The sequence below is a fragment of the Lactuca serriola genome, chromosome 1 (assembly GCF_051521515.1).
Source record: "Lactuca serriola cultivar US96UC23 chromosome 1, Lser_US96UC23_V15, whole genome shotgun sequence".
Classification (NCBI taxonomy): Eukaryota; Viridiplantae; Streptophyta; class Magnoliopsida; order Asterales; family Asteraceae; genus Lactuca; species Lactuca serriola.
The window spans coordinates 54,979,597-55,002,025 of record NC_136408.1 but is presented as its reverse complement, the minus strand read 5'-3'; the positions used below and the strand labels follow the sequence as shown (position 1 = coordinate 55,002,025).

The 22,429-nt window shown below is 36.5% G+C and overlaps 2 protein-coding genes across 2 annotated transcripts; one reads left to right on the top strand and one right to left on the bottom strand.

Annotated features, from left to right (window-relative positions):
* Positions 1-216: 216 nt before the first annotated feature.
* LOC145088937 (methylthioribose-1-phosphate isomerase-like) lies at positions 217-4,491 on the bottom strand. The gene is given in 11 exon segments (XM_079027431.1): positions 217-566; positions 648-746; positions 824-948; positions 1,139-1,280; positions 1,361-1,408; positions 1,541-1,629; positions 1,752-1,890; positions 2,013-2,118; positions 2,206-2,348; positions 2,427-2,982; positions 3,057-4,491. Coding segments are annotated over 5 exon segments (774 nt in total). The 5' UTR covers positions 2,760-2,982; positions 3,057-4,491; the 3' UTR covers positions 217-566; positions 648-746; positions 824-948; positions 1,139-1,280; positions 1,361-1,408; positions 1,541-1,576.
* On the top strand, positions 4,246-6,020 carry LOC145088930 (putative serine/threonine-protein kinase PBL23). The gene is made up of 2 exons (XM_079027418.1): positions 4,246-5,288; positions 5,388-6,020. The coding sequence occupies exons 1-2, from the start codon at positions 4,395-4,397 to the stop codon at positions 5,985-5,987; spliced, it is 1,494 nt and encodes a 497-aa protein (XP_078883544.1). The 5' UTR covers positions 4,246-4,394; the 3' UTR covers positions 5,988-6,020.
* Positions 6,021-22,429: the final 16,409 nt, after the last annotated feature.

Sequence of the window (22,429 nt, the reverse complement as noted above, 5' to 3'; positions counted from 1 at the left end):
ATACGGTTATTGAACATGAAAACACTTGAATCTTTCAAGAGTGAAGTTCTGATTGTGAAAGAGTCGATCAATCAAGACTTCCAAAATCACAAATCACAATTCCAAGTTTCGATTTTCCTTACCTTAACTTTATGTTTTAATAAATATATACTGTAATTTCTGTAGATCAAACATTCAAACCCAAAAACTATCACTACTAGAAAAAGGTTAATAAAGTACGGTTGAAATTATGAATATATATGAATATAGTACATACATGGAGGGCGTATTAGTAGAGGGGTGTATTAGATTACATGCCTAATAGAGTACGACTATTTAGCCGTACTATATGTATCCTATCTACATTTTACAGCCATCGCATACAATCATCTAATACGACATATATACACATCTAATACACCCATACACAACCGTACTTAATATGAATCCTCTCAAACACACACCCATCTAATACACCATACGATCTCCTCATACAACCGTACTAGATTACTCATACAACCGTACTAGATGTCAAGATACCAAACCCAAACTCCTTTCTAGTGGCCATTCTTAATTGCATTCCAGACCTATTCAACATCCAATTACAAACTTCATGTTCTTTGATTCTAAATAAAGGGACAACAGTCAAAAGTAATATCAATAAACACCTGAATATATCTTCTATCTTCTGGAGGTAAAATATAATTGAAATTTCATCTTTATTTTCCTTCTTATGAATAGAGAACATATGGAGTCAAAACACTGTCCTGTTTACACAACCAACAAAATCTAATCTTAAGGACAATGATGAATGAAATAAGTGAATAGTTGGAAAATTACTAACCTATATGAGACCATGTTACCGACAGTTGGAGGATTTGACATTCTCATATATAAGGTGATACTTCAAATTTCTAGGCACATTAATTGCAGATTCTTGATAGTCAAAAGCAAACAAAGCCTCACCACCTAGGGGCACAGATAGAAAATTAGAAAAAGGAATAATAAGAACAAAATCATGTGTGTGTGTGCGCCAGAGGGCAGAAAATACATTTTCCTTCCATTATAAGGATGATGAGCGTGAGCTCTTTCAAGTATCCTAGAAAAGGACACAAAAAGACAACAAAATATTGAAAGGTCAATCCAAAATAAGACTTACTTGTGACCATCATTCATAACATCTTGTGTGATAATCTCCATGATATCTTTTAGGCTCCTCTTTTTTGCATTGGCACACGGTGTTCATAGAAAGCTGAAGTAACCCATTTAAATCTTGAATGTAACATGCCAAGTGTCCTTATCTAAGGATTAAACAGCACATGATGATGATGTCATATTTCTATTTCAAAATTTGGTAAACTAAAGATATATGTGTACTAACCTCACCCAAGTGGCTGAAGGCCACATAGATTCCACCAACTTGAACACTCTTAAAACCAAAATGTAAAAAAAAATAAAGTTAGTAACTTATATTATATTACAATATGTTAAGAGAACTTAAATAGAAAATTTAAAAATATATAAAGAAAAAAGATGATATGTTGTATTGTTATACACACACCTCTGCCATGCCATACCAGTGTAATGACACTTCTTTCTATTGTGCAAGTTCCACTTCTTTAATCTGTTTCTTTAACTTCTCTTGAACACCTTTTTTATGCAATAAAACAATAAGAAAATCCACTTTTTTATGCAGTGTCACCTAAAATCAAATTTAATTTTTTTAGATCAAAAGCAAAAAAAGATTTGTGGGTAAAATAGTAATAACATACCATTAGCAGTAACACGATCAGCTCCAACAATGACAGCATGGATAGATCTAGTTTGCATTAAAGCAGCAGCTGCATAATCTCCTATAAGAGTCACAGGTATTTTGTCATGAACTAATTCATAAGCTGTCAATCTTGATCCCTACACTTTCACAAACGAACAAAAACAATATTGATCAAGTCAGACATTTCATCGAACACCTAGGGTGCACACACAACTAAAGAACTATTCCATATTTCCATGTAATAATGAAGATTGTTTACTTGGTTAAATGGACGGGTTTCTGTACAATAAGCTCTTTCTAGTACTCCATCATCATGTAGTGCACGGATTACTCCAAGAGCAGTTCCAAATCCAGCTGTTGCAAGACTATTGAAATGAAACAATAAAGAACAAATCATAAGAACATGTAGCTCAAGATCTAGAGTTTGTCATGTGGAGAGGGAGATGACTAACCTGGAAGTATTACAATGTGTCAAAACATAAAATTTCTTAGATTCCTTTTGTTGAATTTGAATGAAAGAAGATCCATATGACCCGATTGCTTTATTGGAAGCAACATCATCTTCCAACATTACTTCAGCAGCTTCAATGTAAGCCTGAAAAAGCAAAGAACAAAAAGCAACTAAATCAAACATGAATACATGATATGAATTACAAGGAGAGAGAGGAATTACAAGGAACGTTTGGTTAACATCTGTAGCAGTTGCAACAGAGTTCGTTACAATCTCTGTAAGTTTATTTGCAGCATCTGAAAGATTCACAGCTGTTGGACGACTGTGAAACAGTAGAACAAATTAGGGAAAAGTTCTGAGGAAACACTACACTTCAGCAACATCTCGAATCTCCAAATAGATCGTATCAAGAGGAAGTTTTCTCTGCTCAAAACAACAGTTACAATTAAATGAAATGAAGTGAATATGAAGGAGAAAAGGGACCTGATCAAGTAGTTGAAGTGAGCCACGGTGATAACAGATGGCTTGCAGAGATGAGTCAGCTTGAGATGCCATTGATGGAAATTGGAAGCAACTGCAATTCAGCAGAAAAGTAAACCAATCTTAACGAAATTAAAGATTGGTTACAAATAAGTTGGATTGAGTTGCGGAACACATGTAGACGAAGACGAAACTTGCTAGAGGGATGTGAGTCGTGAGTGAGGTGATCGACGGAGTCGGAGGCGGCTTAAGGCGAATGATATTCGGAGTAGAAAGGTGAAAAAAGCTTCTCAAATATCTACAAGAAGAACTACAATCATCTTGATGGTAATCGGTGGATTTATTTACAAGAATTTGAAATTATCGACTTACCTCAACTTGACCTTGTAGTGACTGAACGTAATTGATGATTTCATCGAGCTTGAGTGCTTTTCCAGTGACCTAAGAACATGATTTCACATTTTGATTTCATCGACAATGAGTGCCTTTCGAGTGGCCTAAGAACACGATTCCGAATTGGCGACGAAGACGAACCAGAAGCCTTTAAAGGTGGCGACCTGGCGGTGGTGGATTCTCTTTCTACGACACCGGAGGCTCTGAGTTTGATGACACAGGCGGTGGAGGATTGTCTTTCTACGACACCAGCGGCTCTCAATTTGATTGAGGAGGAAGACGAAGCAGTAAGCGGTGGAATGTATTTAGGGCTTAACCAAAGAATGGGCGTTGGGAAGAAGTAGACGATAATGGAGTCGGGGTTGCGTTTGTGGAGGCTTCGTAGTTGGAAAGATATCCTATAATCAGAGAGCAGCAACGTATAGGGTGGTGGTGGTGACAGGGTTTTGGCTCTGAACTGTAAAGAACAAAGATGGTTAGGTTAATCTAGTAATTTGGAAGATAGATGGTGATGGGGAAGAACGGTCGTCTTTGATTGGAAGTCGACGACGGTGGGAGACACTCGGAAGGGTCGAAGAAGCAGCAGATGGCGGAAGGTGAATGGAAGAGCTACTGTAGACAAGCCTCCCCAGATTTAAGTGTATATATAATACGCCTTTAACTAGAAACATATATCCCTTTCTAGTACGAGTTTTTTTATATCCGTATTATATTATGGTGTATTGTATTAACCTTTTTACAGTAGTGTATAGATAACCCAATTACAAAATTACATAATTACATTGAAAATCAACCCAGAAACACTAGTGCATAGATAGTATAGTCGAAATTGAAATTTACAAATTAGGTCTTAGGAGTATCAGATGATAGCCTTCTTCAATGGTTTGGCCTTCTGCATTTTTGCCAAATGAAGTCGTTTTTGGGAGGCACTGGGATGAAATCGTTCTTGGAAGGCGCTAGATTGAAGGGCAAATACATGAAATTGATGCAAAGGACCGAGTCAGCGTTATTTTCTTCCAGGACCCAGGCCATTAACTACCCATCAACTACCCATCAACTGACCGAGTAAGAGTATAACATTGGTAACAAACGGTCTGAGCTCTGACCGGACCCAGTCAGAATGAAATCAAACACCCCTTATGACCGAAACAAATGCAACGTTCTTCTCCTTAATCTTAAATTCAGATATCATTTTTGAGATGGGCATCAATTCTTCAAACTGTATAGCTCGTTGCCTTATAAACTCTCGAATTTTATCTGCGGGATCTTAGATTTGATTTCCGTTTCCTTCAATATCTACCAAAGTCAGCAAAAAAAATGTCGTCCATTAAAGAGTTTGCACACCTTAGAGTTTCCCTAGAAGCTATAAAATTGGCAACGAATAACTTTGATAGCAGCAACTACATCAGTGAAGGTGGATTTGGTAAAGTTTACAAAGGAGAACTCGTTCACTTTGGTGAGAAGGTTATGGTTGCAGCCAAACGCTTAAATAAAAAACATGGACAAGGGACCCCTGAGTTTTGGAAAGAGATCATGATGCTTTCCCGTTACAGACATGAAAATCTGGTCAATCTCTTGGGATTTTGTGATGAGGGTGGTGAGAATATCCTTGTGTATGAGTATCTACCGAATCAAAGTCTCGACAAATACCTTAGTAGCTCTAATCTGTCATGGATCCAACGCCTAAACATATGCATTGGGGCAGCTTGTGGGCTTGAGTATCTTCAGAATCCGGATGAGACTACACAAAGAGTGCTACACCGTGATATTCTCTTAGATAAAAGTTGGAATGCCAAAATTTCAGATTTTGGTCTTTCCAAACTCGGACCTGCTAACCAAGAATTCACATTTCTTATCACCCATGCAGTAGGGACTCCTGGGTATTGCGATCCACTTTACATGGATACTGGATTCTTGACAAAAGAATCTCATGTCTATTCCTTTGGTGTGGTTTTATTCGAAATCTTGTGTGGAAGGCTTTGTATAGCGAATTATAATGACAATCGCCGGTTTTTGTCGAAATTGGCACAAAGCTGCTATGAAGAAAAGAAGCTGCAGACAATTGTACTTGATTGTCTACAAGAGCAAATATACCCAGATTGTTTGGAAATATTCTCCAGAATTGCATATCAATGTCTTCGAAGAGATCGTAATGAACGTCCACTGGTAGCTGAGATAGTAAAACAACTTAAAGATGCCCTTAAATGTCAAGTAAGCTCTACATCTTTCAGAAATATTAACAGGAATATTTACTTTCTTTTAATAATTAAGCACATGCATATCCTCATTCTATATCTCAAATATATATAGGTGGAATATATGGTCGAGAAGGAAAAGAAGTTTATATTCAAAGCATCATTTTATGCTGAGGTAAATTTGCATATGCATGATAAGCTAGAACAGATGTCTACTAATGTTAAAGAAGACCTGATCATTCGCCCTGGTGATATGTGGGATGAGGAGTTGAAAACATACGATGGTACAGATCCTAAGAAGCCTGTTCTTATGGCGATCAAAGGTCAGATATATGATGTATCATCATCCAGGATGTTTTATGGAGCAGGTGGTACTTATGGGGAGTGGAGTGGGAAAGATGCCAGTAGAGCCATTGCAAAACTCAGCTTTGAAGAGGAAGATTTGAACAGCGATCTGGCTGGTCTCCGAAAGGAAGAGCTTGAGGCGTTAGATGATTGGGAAATCATGTTCAGGAGTAAGTATGTCAAGGTTGGATCCATCAAAGATCCAAAGAAAAATCTGCCTGCTTGGATCTATCAAATATTCAAAGAGAAATCTGACTACTACAAAAAGTCACATAGAACACACCATATACAACCCGGGTTTTGGGAAAATCGGGTTTTATTATATAGAAACCAGGTTTCATCCAAAGGTGACTTATATTATCCGGCTTAAACTAAGGAACTGGGCAATATGGCTGAACTAAACACTACAACCAGGTCTTTTATACCGGTTTTGCAAATACAATATTGTTCGGATTATGGAAATCCAAAGAAAAATCTGCCTGGTTGGATCTATCAAAATTTCAAACAGAAATCTCACTGGTCTTGGAAAGCATGAGCTTCAGGCCTTCAAAAATGGGAAGACATGTTCATTATAAGGCTATGTGTTGTATTCTAATGGGTGGCAGGTACAACAAGGAACACTGACCCACTAAGGCAGCCCCTGGCCGTTGCAAAATCTCGCTACCAGTTTTTTTCTCTTCTCTCTGTGCCGCCTTCTTCTACATTTCTCGTGTTCCTTTTGCATTAGGTGTCAATTGTTCTTGATAACTTAGAAAATTATTTTATCGTGTTGGTTTTGGTTAAACATAGTAACCAAGAATCACAACACCACACATTTATGTAACGATTTGTTTATAGTAAAACTCCATAAAAATTCTTATATATTAAGTTCATAATCCGTCTAGTTTTTATATTTATTTTATTTAATTAAATTCTAAAAATCGATAATCGTATTCATTTTAACATTTTTAATCGGTGAACGTGTGATCCCATTTTCAAAATTTAAACTTTTGGTCCAATTTAAAAATTACTACAAATTTGATCCAAGATTTTTACTTTTAAAACAAATTTCAAAATTTTGTTACAAATTCATTCAAAATTTAGCTTTTTACATATTTTGTTTTTCAAATTTTGTTTCGAATATTTTTTTTTCGCTTTATAAAATCATATTTACACAAGAAACCATATTTTCATATAAAAAAACTTCTTTTTTATATTCAAATCTTTTTTTAAAAATATTTTTGTATGCAATATATATATATATATATATATATATATATATATATATATATATATATATATATATATATATATATAAGATTTTTTAAAAGCATAAAAATACCGATTTATAAAAACGTTTTTTTTTTATTTTAGTTACCTATTTATCAAAACATACTTATGTGAAAATGTAAGAAACAAACTTATGTAAAATACGTTATTATACCAATATATATCTTAAAAAAATTTAATAAAATATTTATTTATTACGTACATAAAAACATTTTAAGTGCTGATAAATAAATAAGTATATAGAAATCCGTTTTTATAAAAAATATATATACAAACACTAATTTTATAATAAATGCATTTGAATACAAATACGTTTTCATATAAAAATATATATACAACCATGTTTTTCATAAAATAGTATATCAATACATTTTTATAAAAAAATATATACAAACATGCATTTTATAAAAGAAAAATATGTACAATCATCTATTTTAGAATAAATGCATTTATCTCCAAACATGTTTTTATAAATAAAATCTATAAAATCACATATTTTGTAAAAATGTATACAAACATGTCTTTGTAAAAAAAATATACATACAAACCCTTATTTCATAGTAAACGTGTTTGTATATATTTATGCTTTTGTATACACACAATTAGGTGTTTATATATATATATATATATATATATATATATATATATATATATATATATATTAAAATAGATATGTATATACTTATGTATTTATATGCACACAAAACGTTTTTTTGTGCTTAATAAGTATCTATTTTATCTATGTTTTTTAAGGTATATATATGTATAAAAACGTATATTATATAAGTTTATTTTACACCTTTTTCACATGAGTATGTTTTTATAAATAGGTATTAAAAAAATGGTTATATAAATAGCTATTTTGCATCCAAATATATTTTTTACAAAAAAGGTTATTGTATAGTTGTTTTGCATAGAAAAATGTTATTAAAAAGGTTTTAATATAGAAAAAGAATATTTTTTTGTGAAAAAATATTTCTCTTTGTATAATTATGATTTTATAAGGAAAAAAATATATATTTGTAACAAAATTTTCAAAAAAAATATAAAAAGAAATAAATTTTGGAAGCATTTTTAACAAAATTTTGTATTACGGGCAAAAAGTATAAATTTTGGACTAAATTTAGAAAATTATTTTATCGCTTCGTGTTAGTTTTGGTTAAACAGAGTAACCAAGAATAACAACAACACCACACATTTATGTAACTATTTATTTATAATAAAACTCCATAAAAAATTTACATATTAAGTTCATAATCCGTCTATTTTTTATATTTATTTTATTTAATTAAATTCTAAAAACCGATAATCGTATTCATTTAACATTTTTAATCGGTGAACATAGTGTTCTCATATTTAAAGTTTATACTTTTGATCCAATTTAAAAATTACTACAAATTTGGTCCAAAATTTTTACTTTTAGAACAAATTTCAAAATTTTGTTACAAATTCGTTCTAAACTTAGCTTTTTACACCTTTTGTTTTTCAGAATTATGTTTCGAATATATTTTTTGGCTTTATAAAATCACATTTACACAAGAAACCATATTTTCATATAAAAAAACTTCTTTTTTATATTAAAACCTTTTTTAAAAATATTTTTGTATCCAATATATATATATATATATATATATATATATATATATATATATATAAAGATTTTTTTAAAAGCATAAAAATACCAATTTATAAAAACATTTTTTTTTTATTTTAGTTACCTATTTATCAAAACATACTTATGTGAAAATGTATGAAACAAAATTATGTAAAATACGCTATTAAACTAATATATATCTTAAAAAACTTTAATAAAATATGTATTTACTACGTACTTAAAAACATTTTAAGTGCTGATAAATACATAAGTATATAGAAATCCGTTTTTATAAAAAATATATACAAACATGCCTTTTTTTAAAAAAATAATAGAGAATTATTGAAATCGTCACACCCCCAACCAGAATGGCGGAATCGTTCAAGGACGGATTACTTCATGTAGTATCGTAACAATTGAATACATAGTAAAGAAAGTAAACACAATCATCATATATATATAATTTAAAAGTTACATTGTTGAATGATACTTCTTTCAAAAACAAATTACAATATGATGATAAAATGAGTTTTGAAAATTGACGCCTTAGCATCACTTCTCCAAAAGCTAAAGTTTAGCTGTATTACTGAATCCCTGAGAAATACAAGTAGATTTGAAAGAGTAGATCAGCATTTAAGTACGCGAATTCATAAGTATTTAATGTCAATGTTTTGTATAAATTCGAATGAAACTTGTTTGTGGATGTTTGAAAACTCCTAGAGAATCACATATTTCCTACTAGTATAAAAGTAGTCTTCTACCAAGACTTGACTGTTTTGAATGTTTACCTTTAGAAACCCAATATTTGTCCTAAGTGTGTGGTAGTTTAAAAGTTCCTAAACTGAAATGCAATAGTGTTTTTCATTCCTAGAATAGTAGATTTATGTATGTATAAAATCGCTAAGGCATTTGATAACCCAGTAAATCAACGTATTCTTAATACTCCATGTGAGTTTTACAACCATACTATTGACCCAGTCTGCCTGTAACAACGTTCTTTAGGCATTGGAATGTTATGACGTTTGTCACCCCAAACTTGCCGGTCTAACTATAGCTAACAGTTTAGGTGCGGGATTGTCAATCTCGTATAGATCTATACACAAGTATCACACTCTCCCTACAAGAGATTATGGTATATAATACAGGACTTTAACTGCATACTAGAAAGTACGTGAAGTTGAATGTCTCACAAAACTTAGTATCAAATAGATTTACGTATGAAAAGTCCATTTATCCTTGTATATGAAACTATTTCTTTGATGTAGTACTTATAGTATGTAAAATCTCATGATTTCCTTGTAAACTATACCTATTATAGGTTTGCCAAAAGTGTGATTCGTCTGTATGATAAACCCTAGTGTAGTGTCGACTTTGTATGTAAAGTATAACATTATTGAACATTTATATTCAAAATATAAATGAAGTGTTTGATATTTATATAACAACATGTTTCATTCCAAAAAGACAAAGTGTTATCATGATACGTTGTATGAGAATGTTTTCGTATGATAGTTATAAATCACATATGATTTATTATAACCAAAAGTATAAAAAAAGATTTATGTTTTTCACACGAGGATAGTCGTGTGTTTACTTGTATTCCCCCCCCCCCCCTTAAAAGTGTAATAAAGCATTTACAAAGCATTTGAGAACATTATTATAAGGGTATGAACTCACTTGATAGATTGAAGGAAGCGAGACCAAAACCGAGCAGAACTTTGACAGGAGAAAGCGGATTTCTCGGGATTCTCGGGAATCTCAAGAGTGTAAATCCTTCCTTCGGAACTTGGATGTGAAGACCGGGGCTTCGGGATATTTCTTGCACGCAAAACGGAGTAAAAATGCAAGAAAAGGAGAGAAAATGAGCACTAATGCCCGGAACCCTTGCATCCCTTTTATAGGGGCTGGGAACCCTCGGTACGCGGGGCGTACCGGACGTCATGCATGAACGCATCATCGTCTGTAGGACTTCGGATGGGACAGGGAATAGAGGTGTAGAGGGGCGACATGGACGATCTGAAGCCTAGCACCCGAGTACGTTGGGCGTAAATCGTCTCGGTTCGTGCACCTCGAACTTGTAAAATCCGTAACTTTCTCAAACGAGCTCCGATTTTTACGATCTTTATATGCACACGTAGGTGAAAATATACTCTACAACTTTCATTTAGACTTCGTTGGCAGATTTTGAATTTATTTTTAATTATATATTTTTAACAGGCCGGGACAGGAAAAGTCCGTTAAGAATCCGTAACTTCTTCATCTGATGTCCGCTTTCGTCAGACTTCTTTCCGTTGCACTACTATTGTTGAGATCTTCGATGCTCATTTAGGTTGTTTCGGCTAGAAAACGCTCGATCTCTATTTCGAGTTTTTAGCTGTCTACCGCTATCCCGAAACTTCTAAAAATCATAACTTCATCATACGAAGTTAGATTTGGGCGTTCTTTTTATGTATGCTCACAATTTAATGATATCTACAACTTTTATTTAGATACCTAAGGCTAATATGTATTTTATTGAAATTTCTCGTTTTACGTTTAACCGTACTGACGATTTTTGTTGTGAATCTTAGGTTGGTCATAACTTCTTCGTTATAACTCGGATTTTAGTGTTCTTTAAATTTCTAAAATCTAGTAGGTGACTTTTGAACATTTTATTTTGGACAATAATTTCATTATAACAAAAGAGGTTACAGTTCTTGACTATTTAGGTCATTACATTGATTCAAAATATCGGGTTGTCACATGTTGCCTCTTGGAACACGACGTGTTGATGGCTGGAATGAAACCCTAATCTTTCGGGTTTTTGCTCCCTATTTAAATAATAAGGAGGCTAGGTTTTATTCATCCTCGACCGCTATAAGCCCCCTTAAGCCCTGAAAGAAACCCTAATCTCCTTCCTCCATTTTTTGAGCTAGTTTGGTACTCTTTAAAGCTAAAGAGTGAAGAAAGGGGAGGAAGGAAGCAAAGATCAAGCAATCAAGTCCCCATTCATCGCCTTAACACTATTCAGGACCTTTGTAAGTGTCCAAGACTCGATTGTTATCATTACAAGTTGTTAGATCTTGAATTTCGTCCTTTAGCTTCTTTTTCTTGGTTGTTGGGATGGTTAGACCTCATAACATTTGCAATGTTGAGAATCTCCAGGTCAAGGTGCTCTAGTAGTGTATTTGATGTGGATTATAATTAAGTCTTGATGTTATGCATAGAGATTAGGTCATAAATCCTCATTTTGACCTAATATGGGTACAAGACATGGATTGGACATGTATGTCTATAAAGCACCAACCTTTGGGATAGTTTTGGTGTTAGAATCACTTCTAGAAAGGATGTACTTTGGACTTTAAGGATTAAGTGCTTATTAGTTAAGCCATTGCATTATTAAGCTTTATGGATTGGGTTTTGGACCTTTTTGGGTAGTCCCAATGGATAAAGTTCGAAACTTTATCCTTCTGGATCACATTTCAGACTTTATCTGAGTTTTAGAGCTCTTGGAATCAAAGAAAAAGGCTTAATGTATTAAGTTGTTGGAACTTCGGCAAACACGGCGTGTTTCTAAGTCAACACGTCATGTTGGCCGGGATTTTCCCGACTCTTTGGATGCAGGCGGAGCACGGCGTGCCCAAGGGGCAACACGGCATGTTGGAGTCAACATGGACCATTGACTTTGACGTTTGACTCTGACCAAGTTTGACCTAATGGGTATTTGAGGTATTTTGAGTGGTATCAAAGGATTGGACTCTGTTTGATGAATAGGTATTAGTCGGAGTTGAGATTTAGAGTCGGGGCCTCATCATCTATGGATCAGATCGAGAGGTGAGTTTTCCTTACTATATATACGGGTCGAAGGCACCAAGGCCGTCCTATCAGTTTAATATCACGTTATCCTCTGATATGTTGAGTATGGATTAGATATGCATGATTATGCTAGTTGTCGATATGCTATTCTGGTAGATCTATAGGATTACCTATGATTTTTATCAGCATGATTATCGGTATATGTGTAGGTATTGTGTTGGTTTGAGGTTGTACTGCTTTGTGTTGTAGCCAACAAACCTTGGAGCATTCCAAATATGAGCTAAAGGCCGGGTAGGGCAAGACAAACTCATACTGAGGGCTCAGTAGCATTCCAGATATGAGTTGAGGGTCGGGTAGGGCAAGCCAGACTCATTCGGAGGGCTCAGTAGCATTCTAGATATGAGCTAAGGGTCAGGTAGGGCAATCCAGACTCATATTCAAGGCTCGATAGCATTATAGATATGAGTTCAGGACTGGGTAGGGCATGTCAGACTCATACTGAGAGCTCAGTGGCATTCCAGATACGATTTGAGGACTGGTTGGTATGCCAAACTCGTACAGAGGGCTAAACATTGGTATTCCAGTCCGATGACTGAGGGAGCAAGCCAGACATAAGTTGTGGGCCCCGAGTGCATGCCAGACTTATGTTGTGGGCAAGAGATCAAGCCATACATAAGTTGTGGGCCCTGAGGGCAATCCAAAGTTATGATGTGGGCTCGAGAGCAAGCCAGATATGAGTTGTGGGCCTGGTAGGCAAGCCAGACTCATACTGTGGGCACATAGGTAATCTAAATATTTAGTTGTGGACCCAATACATGTTGTTGTTTGTATATGACATATGTTCATGTGGTGGTATTTTGGGGAATCTCACTAAGCATCGTGCTTACAATTCTGGTTTATGGTTTCAGGTACTTCAGTAGACCGTGGCAAGGAGAAGGTGTGACCGTACATATCCTTAGTTTTATGACTGATTGGATCTTGGGAGACTCTGAATTTTAAATAATGTTTTGGAAATAACGGTTTTGCAAACACTTCTGTTAGTAAATGGGTTGTTTTGAAAAGTTTAAATTTGTTAAAAATTTTGGGATGTTACAAGTTGGTATTAGAGCCTTAATTTGAGTGAATTGGAGGAAAAATCATGTGAATCAAGTCTCAAACTAAGGAAAAGGGTTTTAAAAATGATTTTTAAATTGATTTCAAAATAATCAACAAGGATGTGATGTGTACGATCAACCAGAGCCAGTAAGTTGACCCCAAGTTACCACATTGTTATTTTATATTGTGATATGTTAGAGAAACATACTAGTGATAGGCTAGGGATCTTCAGGAATTGCATGATAGAATTGCCTAGTTATATGATGCCCGATAGCCTAGGATCTTCCTTTTATGAAATTGACATCATTACTATAGTTTCTTAGTGTATGCATCATGGTTGTACATAACTAAGATTCTATAGCCTGAGAATGTTTGGTTTAGCCTTATTTCCTGTTCTTGTTTGATGAAGGGCTTAAGGTAGAATTGAGTATTCGAATGTCTATAGGATCCAGTGTTATGTATGATTAGCATACACGAGTGCTGTAGGGTTGGTGGAAGTTCCATGAGTGGGTGCAGAGCATGGTCGGATAGCGCGTTGAATGGTTAGCCACTCTTGAGGGAGTGAGGGCAGGACGACGATATATATATATATATATATATATATATATATATATATATATGAGATGATGGGATTTAGAGATAGATAGTTTCGTATGAGGATCTGCCTGAATTTTTATGTCTTAGTGCCACTCGAGTCCACTGCTCGAATTCTTCTTACTTTGTGCTTTGTGGGACTTACATGATTTTGGGTTAACTACCAAATGAATACATTAAGTTACATTTTACGGAGATTAAATAATATTAGAGTGAAGGATTTGGCCCTATTGCGCAGCTCTTGTTTGAGTCTAACCGTTGTAGGGTTGGGTCCTTTAGTCGAAAGACTATTTAAGTTTTGTTACATGTAACTGTATTCATGAAGTGGCTGGTTGAAATTGATTAGATCCCTTCAGCAGCTGATGGTAGGGGAGGTGGGAAATCCTAAGAGAGCCTGGGAAGTATTTTGTGTGGTTGTTTGGTTGGGGAGCAAGTATTGGGAATATTATTATTCTGAGTAGGCCTTAGAGGACCCAAGATGATTCTTGAGGAAGTATGGATAGGTGTGGAAGGTAGTATTGGGCCCGTACTATTGGAAGCACAGGATCCATACTCGAATCAAGGAGAGTTTTGGGGATTCTAAGAGCTGGTTCGGGAGGATAGCATGGTTTGATACCATGCTTCGCGGCAGTAGCTCTGTATCTGTTGATCTTTGGTTATGGTTTCTCAGGCATGACGATGGGTCTGGTAATCGTCCGGCCCAAGTGGCGAAATCGGTTTGGAATAATTGGTGCAGACCTAGATGAGCTTATTGGTTTCAAGGCCTCGAGGTTGTTGGCTTGAGACCGTGTATTCAAGTCCCGGGACTCAAGAATGGAACGATTGTTATGATCGGGTTGGGAATTGCACTTGGGAGTAGAATGGTTGATTGATGGTTTGGTAGGTCACTACCTATGGTGGGGATTTTGCCCTTTCCGTTTTCCGAGTTCAAGGAAGGAGTGAGCAGGTTTGTGACCTTCAAAGTTGGGATGTAAGCCCAGCTTGGGGTCTGATGGATGTGGGGTTTGGCGCCAATATGTCAATGCAGGAGTGCGCAGGTGGATTGATGTATTATGGATGATTTGTGATGTGATTAACGGTCTATGTTCTTGGGTTTTAGCAGGTCAGGTACCAGATTGGAAGTTAGGATTTCAGGCTAGGAGGGTACGTTTTGGCTAATGCTCTTTTAAGGAATCCTTAAAGTTAACGTTGTCATTATTGGAAAATTTTAGGGTCAGGTATGTTTCAACACCAGTGGGTCAGAGGTCTTCAGCTGTATCCTTAGAGTTAAAGTTGTCATGATTGGAAAAATTCAGTGGTCTTCAGCTGAAATTCAAGATTCTCTTAGTATTTGTTTGATCCTTATCTAGAAGATCATCCTGCGTGTGTTATGCATTCTAGGGTCAGGGAGGGTTGTCCCTTGTTGAGCTGGTTTGAGTTATGGTTTGGTTTCAACACCAATGGGCGGTAGTTCGAACCTTAGGTGGGGGAGAACTAGGTATTCGACTCGGTGGATCATCGATCTGTTCGGATTCGTGGTATTGAGGAATGGTTTTTTCTTGGGATCTGTGGTGCGAGTGTGTGGGATCTCGATTCAGGGTTTGGCCAAGGAAGAGGTATATAGTAGGTGGTAATCATATGCAATGGTTTAGGAGACACATGGGTTGTCACTCAACAAGAAGTGGGTAATCAAGGAGCTCGTTGCAGCTATTGGTCCCTTTTGGGGGAGCCAATGAATAGATGAGGATTCACTGGGATTACTCAGGATGAGAATCGGTGGCGGAGGGAAATTTGCAACCGGTGGTATGGATTTCTAATTATAGTCTAGCTTGGGCAGATTCATAATTTGGTACATTCATCTTCGTGGGGGTTTGGGTTTATTCGATTTAATTTCAATGCATTCACGATTATTGGTCGCATCGTTTGTCATTCAGCAAAGGTTCTCTGAAGGTTTTGAGTTGTGGTAGTTGAAGTTTTATGGATGTGTCCACCTATCATTAAGTTTAGTATATTTTATGTTCCTTTGGTCGCTAGGTATAGTTACCCTCAACGGTGGTGTGGAATTTTGGTTCATAGCAGGTTTGGGTTCGGTGGCATTCAGGATCACTTTAGAACTCTTCTCAAGTTGGTTGCTATTGATGAAACCTGTTCAGTCTCAATCAAGTATGGAATTTTTTTTTATCGATCATGAGGATGTCTTTTGTTAATGATTTAGGCTCTTCGTTCGATAGAACTGTTGGGTCAATATTTTGGTTTATACTTTGCTTTTCTAGGAAATTGTATTTTTATGTAATATCTTATGTGTTTTCGGTCAAGTTTATGGCTAGGGAGTGTTTACTGCCGAAAACCCTATTTACGGCCCATGTTTACCCGACCCATATTCTCATGTATATATAGGGGTGAGGGGTGTGAGGAAAAGAGTGATGAACACCAAGGAGCTTAAGTGTGTATATTCTAAGGTGTTTTAGAGAGAGAGAGAACAAGTGTGTGTTAGTGTATGTGAGTCTTTGTATCCGGATCTTCATTCGTATCAATACATACAAGATTCATCATCATCTTCTTCTCATTCTATTCTATTTTGATCTGACATCATCCGTTTGATTGGGATTCTGCACCATCAAACGGATCTGATTGATACACAAGCAAATTAGGGACTTACAATTGGTATCGAACCAAGTTGTATCAGTCAATTTTGTCAGATTTGGGGCATAATTTGATCTTATTTTCGAAATATTCTTGCGTTTTTTGATAGATCTCTGAAAAATAAGGGGGGTTTGTTCTTCGTGTTTTTCATAAAAAAGAGTTTTTGATCGAGTTTTGAAGCTTCAAAGTCGAAAAAACGGTGTTTTTGGTCGTAATCAGCGAGGGGGTGGCGGCCAGCAGCTAGGGTTTCCGAAGTGTTTGCGGCCTCGGTTTGCGGTCTGAGGAGTTCACGGCCTCGCTGACTACTAAACCTCACGCCTTATCCAACTCGGCTATGTGATGCTTTGTTACCTTCCTTCCGAATTTAATTCATAAAGACTCCTTTTCGCACCAAATTTCGAATTTTGACACTTTTAACCCCCAAAATCAATTTCTTTTATTTGTAAAACCTCATTTTAAATAATAAAAAATATATATAAATAAACTAAAATAAAATAAAATATAAAAAAAATTATTTTTAACTTTTATTTTTGATTTTTTTTATTTAATATTTTGATTTTGACTTTCAGGTTTGACCTTTGATTTTAAACTTTGACTTTTTCGTTTAACTTTTAAAATTTCAAATTTAACTTTTCGGTTTGACTTTTGAGTTTAATTTTTTAAATTTGACTTTTAAGGTTGACTTTTGAAAAAAAGGCATTTTAAATTTGACGTTTAATTTTTATCTTAGCTTCTAGTTGTGTTTTTTAATTGATTTGAAGGTCTGCGAGGGAGTTGAAAACATGAAAGAGAGTCGTCAGGATATCTTAAGACAAAATTTCAACATGTTCGATTATATCCCTGGAGAAACCCTGGAAGCTCAGTTGCAGCAATTTACCACACTCACTACTGAGATGAATATTGCTGGGATCTTTTTGACCAAATCTGAGGTAAACAAAAAGATATTGAATTCACCTCCGAAATCATGGGATATGAACGTGGCTATCATCAAGAAGACAAAAGATCTCAATCATCTTAGTCTTGCTGATGTAGTTCAAGAATTTGATACTTTGAAGTGTAGAGAAACAATGAGTTCTGAAAACATTCCGGTCACTGAAGTTACATGTACTCCAGCTTGTTAAGCCACAATTAAATTTCTTCGGGAACAAATTGATTTATTTAAAAGAGAAGTTGAGGACCTAAGATATGAAGGATATCAACTCAGGAAAGGACAGAAACCCCTAAAGGCTGAATTAGAAGCAAAAACCAAGGACTTTAGGAAGCTTCAGGATGAGTATAGCAATAAGTGTGAAAATTATGATTATATTAAGAGACAACTTGATGCTGTAACTAAAGAACTTGACGCTTTAAAAATTAAATGTGGAAAAACAGATGTCAGTTTCAAAAATTATATTGCGTCAAGTCAGACAGTCGAGTCCTTATATGAAACCCAATTAAAATTCAAAGAAAATCAAAACAAGGGTCTAGGGTATGATAGTGTACCTCCTCCTTATAATCATAACTCCACATCCATACCTATGACACAGGAGGAAACTGACAGGGAGCCACATCTTCGATATGGCAAACGAGTTGGATTTGTGTCAGGAGGAGTTATTAATGTTAAAAATACTAATGTTTCTACTTCATGTGCAGGTAAAGTAGCAGAAGATGAGAACAAGGAGAGCACTACTAAACAAACCAATGACACCTTGAACTCAGAATATGGTGCTTCGAATTCTGTTACTCCTAACAAACCTGTCGTTGAGAAATACAGGCCTCCAATTCCAACGCAACAGAGTGCTTGTTGCAAGTGTGCATGTGGGAACAACAAGAAACGAGGCAAGGATACGCCACCAGGGGAAGGAAGAAACAACTTCCCAGTGAAGAAAAAGACATGTTTTCACTGTGGAACACCTGGACAAATTGCCAAAAACTGTCCAAATCGCGCATACGTTCCCTACTATGCTCAAGGATGGCAAAACACGCCAAGAGGGAGATACTTCAAAAGATACCCCTCGAGATCACGATCAGACATTGACGACTGGAATCCCAAGAAGGCCAAGAATGTAACTCCCAAGGCCAAGAATCAAACTCCAAAGGACAAGAATCAGAATCCCAAGGGCAATAAGGGAATGCTAGCCCAGAAGTCTAGTTAAAGAGATGCTACAGTGAAGCCAAGACCAGTAAGGTCAAAGTCATCTCAGCAGCCGACTTCAAGTTCCAAATCAAGTGCCGAGGCACCCATCGGATCGAACAAGAAATGGGTTAAGCCCGAATATAGATGGGTACCAAAGGTGAAAACTCCCAAATCTCCTAATGCTTCTAACGTTTCTACATCTTCTGTTTGTGATAAGCAGGATATGTCATGGGAGAGAGTATCCTGCGTTGATGACAAAGGTCGGCCTAGTTTCAAAATGGATTGGGTTCCAAAGACCAACTGATCCAGCTCTATGTCGGAGTAGCTATCGAGGCATATCATCAGACTTCGGTTTGTTGGTAATGGCTGTTCCAGGCACATGATAGGGGACATCTCACAAATGTACAACATTTTGACCTTTGCTTGAGAGTATGTGTCCTTTGCGGGAAAGGAAGAAAGGAAGAGATCACAAATGGGGTTAGTACTTAATGATGTGAAGAATTTTTGGATCTGTTCTGAGATTATGCTTGCTGTTCTCAGACCTTCTGGATGCAAATTCAATCGGCAAAATTACGGTTTGCGTTTTCTTCTCTATACTCCTGAATTTTTCTTAAGCTGATTCGCTTTAAAGACTAATTTTTGTTTTAAAATACTTTAAATTTGCGCATTTACTTTCGTTTCTCTCCTATGCACAAATTTAGCTTGGGCAGAGATCGATCAAGGAATTAGTTCATAATTTGGTACATTCATCTCCGTGGGGGTTTGGGTTTATTCGATTTAATGTCAATGCATTCACGATTATTGGTCGCATCGTTTGTCACTCAGCAAAGGTTCTCTGAAGGTTTTGAGTTGTGGTAGTTGAAGTTTTATGGATGTGTCCACCTATCATTAAGTTTAGTATATTTTATGTTCCTTTGGTCGCTAGGTATAGTTACCCTCAACGGTGGTGTGGAATTTTGGTTCATAGCAGGTTTGGGTTCGGTGGCATTCAGGATCACTTTAGAACTCTTCTCAAGTTGGTTGCTATTGATGAAACCTGTTCAGTCTCAATCAACTATGGAATTTTTTTATCGATCATGAGGATGTCTTTTGTTAATGATTTAGGCTCTTCGTTCGATAGAACTTTGGTATTTTTGCTCTTTTGGATAAGGTTATGGGTTCCCTAAGGATGTGCATTGTTGTAATTCCTTGTGTGTATGTGGGCTAGACAATATAGCACTAGGACTTGGTTCAAATTATGAGTATGGTTCTTTTGGGTGATAGCCTTTGAATTTAATCAAGGGTGCAACCATTTATCCTATTCGGGTCGGGTGCGACAATGATTTCGTAGAGTTTTGCATTGGTATCAACTTATTTTGTGAAAGGAATTAGGTATGGTATAGTTATGGCATTGTTATGCTCGGTTAGTGTTGAGAGGGACGTTGATTAGGTCCCTGCAAGACGGTGGAATGAGGTTGTGAATCTTTAGGCCCGTGGTGGGGGTCGTGAGCTCCTAGGTGAAAGATGTAATGTCATCAAGATCGATGTAATAGCGGGAGCATTCCTGACATGGGTTGAGGGTCGGGTATGGTATTCCAGACACATGCTATGGGCTCGGAGGCAATCCAGACCTACGTTGAGGACCTTGTAGGGGTATTCCAGCCATAGGATATGGGCCCAGTGATCATGATTGTTGACTTCTTTTGCTTATGTTACTTTTGGTATAGGTACATTGATGGATGTCGTGAAGCACACAAATCAACTGGTTTGGATAAAAGGAAACAGTTAAAGGTTGTTGAGAGTATTAGTCGGATATTAGAAAGTCTCTACGGGATATTTGTATTATAATCATGTTTGCTCCCAACCTGTTATGAAAGGTGGCTTATCAAGGTTGGGAACCGGTTATGAAGTCTCACATCAAAAGTTCTTTGTCGCGTATCAGGTTTCATTTTAGATGGGGGTACACCTGAGTTGTTAAGGATTGGAGGTAAATGTGGAATTCTTGGAGTTCTCATCTTTGGTCATAGGAGCAGTAGTTGGAATGAAGTGTCAGGGAGTCACAGGTTAATAAAAGGCTCTTGGGGTATCTTATGGATTTGAGGATTAGTGGAAAATTCGTGATTTACGTTTTTGGGTTCTTTTCTCCTAAGGTTGGTAGTGATCATACTCTCAACAAAGGGGTGGATTCAATGATGGGTAAATGTCAGTCTTGGATTATGGGTTCCCGGTCTCGGGGAGCATATTGACATAGTTGATCCGGTGATAGTAGTTTTGAGAGTTCTCGGATCTGTGATTCCCACTAGAAGTTTGGTTTTATAGCTAGGCAGTTGTGGATTATGTTGGCCTTGTACGTGGTCCCTGTAGCAGTTATATAGATGAGACTCGCTAGGGGAGTCGCCTAATACTAAATGGAGGTTTCAACAACGGTAAATAGTCAGGGGTTCTATTTTCCAGTTGATTCTCATCGTGGTTGTGCATTTATATGTGGGATAAGCATGACGACGATTGGCCAACGAGGTTTAGAGCCGATCAAATCTGTGGATTTTTGGCTAAGGTTTCCACCGTGAAGCTGAAGTGAAAACCGATTTTGAGGACGAAATCTAATTTTAGTGGGGGGGGGGGAGTTGTAACACCCGGAATTTTGAGGAGCAATTTTGGGAATGGATCACCTTTTGAGGATTGGGCACGACGTGTGGAGCCTCCAACATGGTGTTTCTAGATAAGAAGAAGCATGAATTACATTAAGAACAACACGACATGTTGCCTCTTGGAACACGGCGTGTTGATGGCCGGAATGAAACCCTAATCTTTCAGGTTTTTGCTCCCTAGTTAAAGAATGAGGAGGCTAGGGTTGTTCATCCTCAGCTCCCATAAGCCCCCTTAAGCCCTGAAAGAAACCCTAATCACCTTCCTCCATTTTTTGAGCTATTTTGGTACACTTCGAAGCTAAAGAAGGAAGAAGGAGGAGGAAGGAAGCAAAGATCAAGCAAGACAGTCCCCATTCTTCACCTTGACACTCTTTTGGACCTTTGTAAGTGTCCAAAACATGATTTTTATCATTCCTAGTTGTTAGATCTTGATTTTTGTCCCTTTAGCTTCTTGTTCTTGGTAGTTGGGATGGTTATACCTTATAAAGTTTGCAACTTTATGAATCTCCAGGTCAAGTTAATCTGGTAGTGTATTGGATCTGGATTATAATCAAGTCTTGATGTCATGCTTAGAGATTAGGTCATAAATCCTCCTTTTGACCTAATATGGGTACAAGACATAGATCAGATATGTATGTCTATAAAGCACCAACCTTTGGGATGGTTTTGGTGTTAGAATCAGTTCTGGAAAGGATAGACTTCGGGCATTAAGGATAAAGTGTTTATTGGTTAAGCCCTTGCATTATTAAGCTTTATTGATTGAGTTTTGGACCTTTTTAGGTAGTCCCAATGGATAAAGTTGGAAACTTTATCCTTCTAGATCACATTTCAGACTAGATCTGATCTTTGGAGCTCTTGGAATCAAAGAAAACGGCTTAATGTATTAAGTTGTTGGAACTTCGGCAAACATGGCGTGTTTCTAAGTCAACACGGCATGTTGGCCAGGATTTTCCTGACTGTTTGGATGCAAGCAGAGCAAGGCGTGGCCAAGGGGCAACACGGCGTGTTGGAGTCAACATGGATTCTTGACTTTCACCAAGTTTGACCTAAGGGGTATTTGAGGTATTTTAAGTGGTATCTAAGGATTGGTATCTGTTTGA

Excerpts from the sequence above, each read along its gene's own strand:
- LOC145088930 (XM_079027418.1), top strand. The coding sequence starts at position 4,395 with ATGTCGTCCATTAAAGAGTTTGCACACCTTAGAGTTTCCCTAGAAGCT. Across the intron at positions 5,289-5,387 it reads AAGATGCCCTTAAATGTCAA|GTGGAATATATGGTCGAGAA; the intron begins GTAAGCTCTACA and ends AAATATATATAG.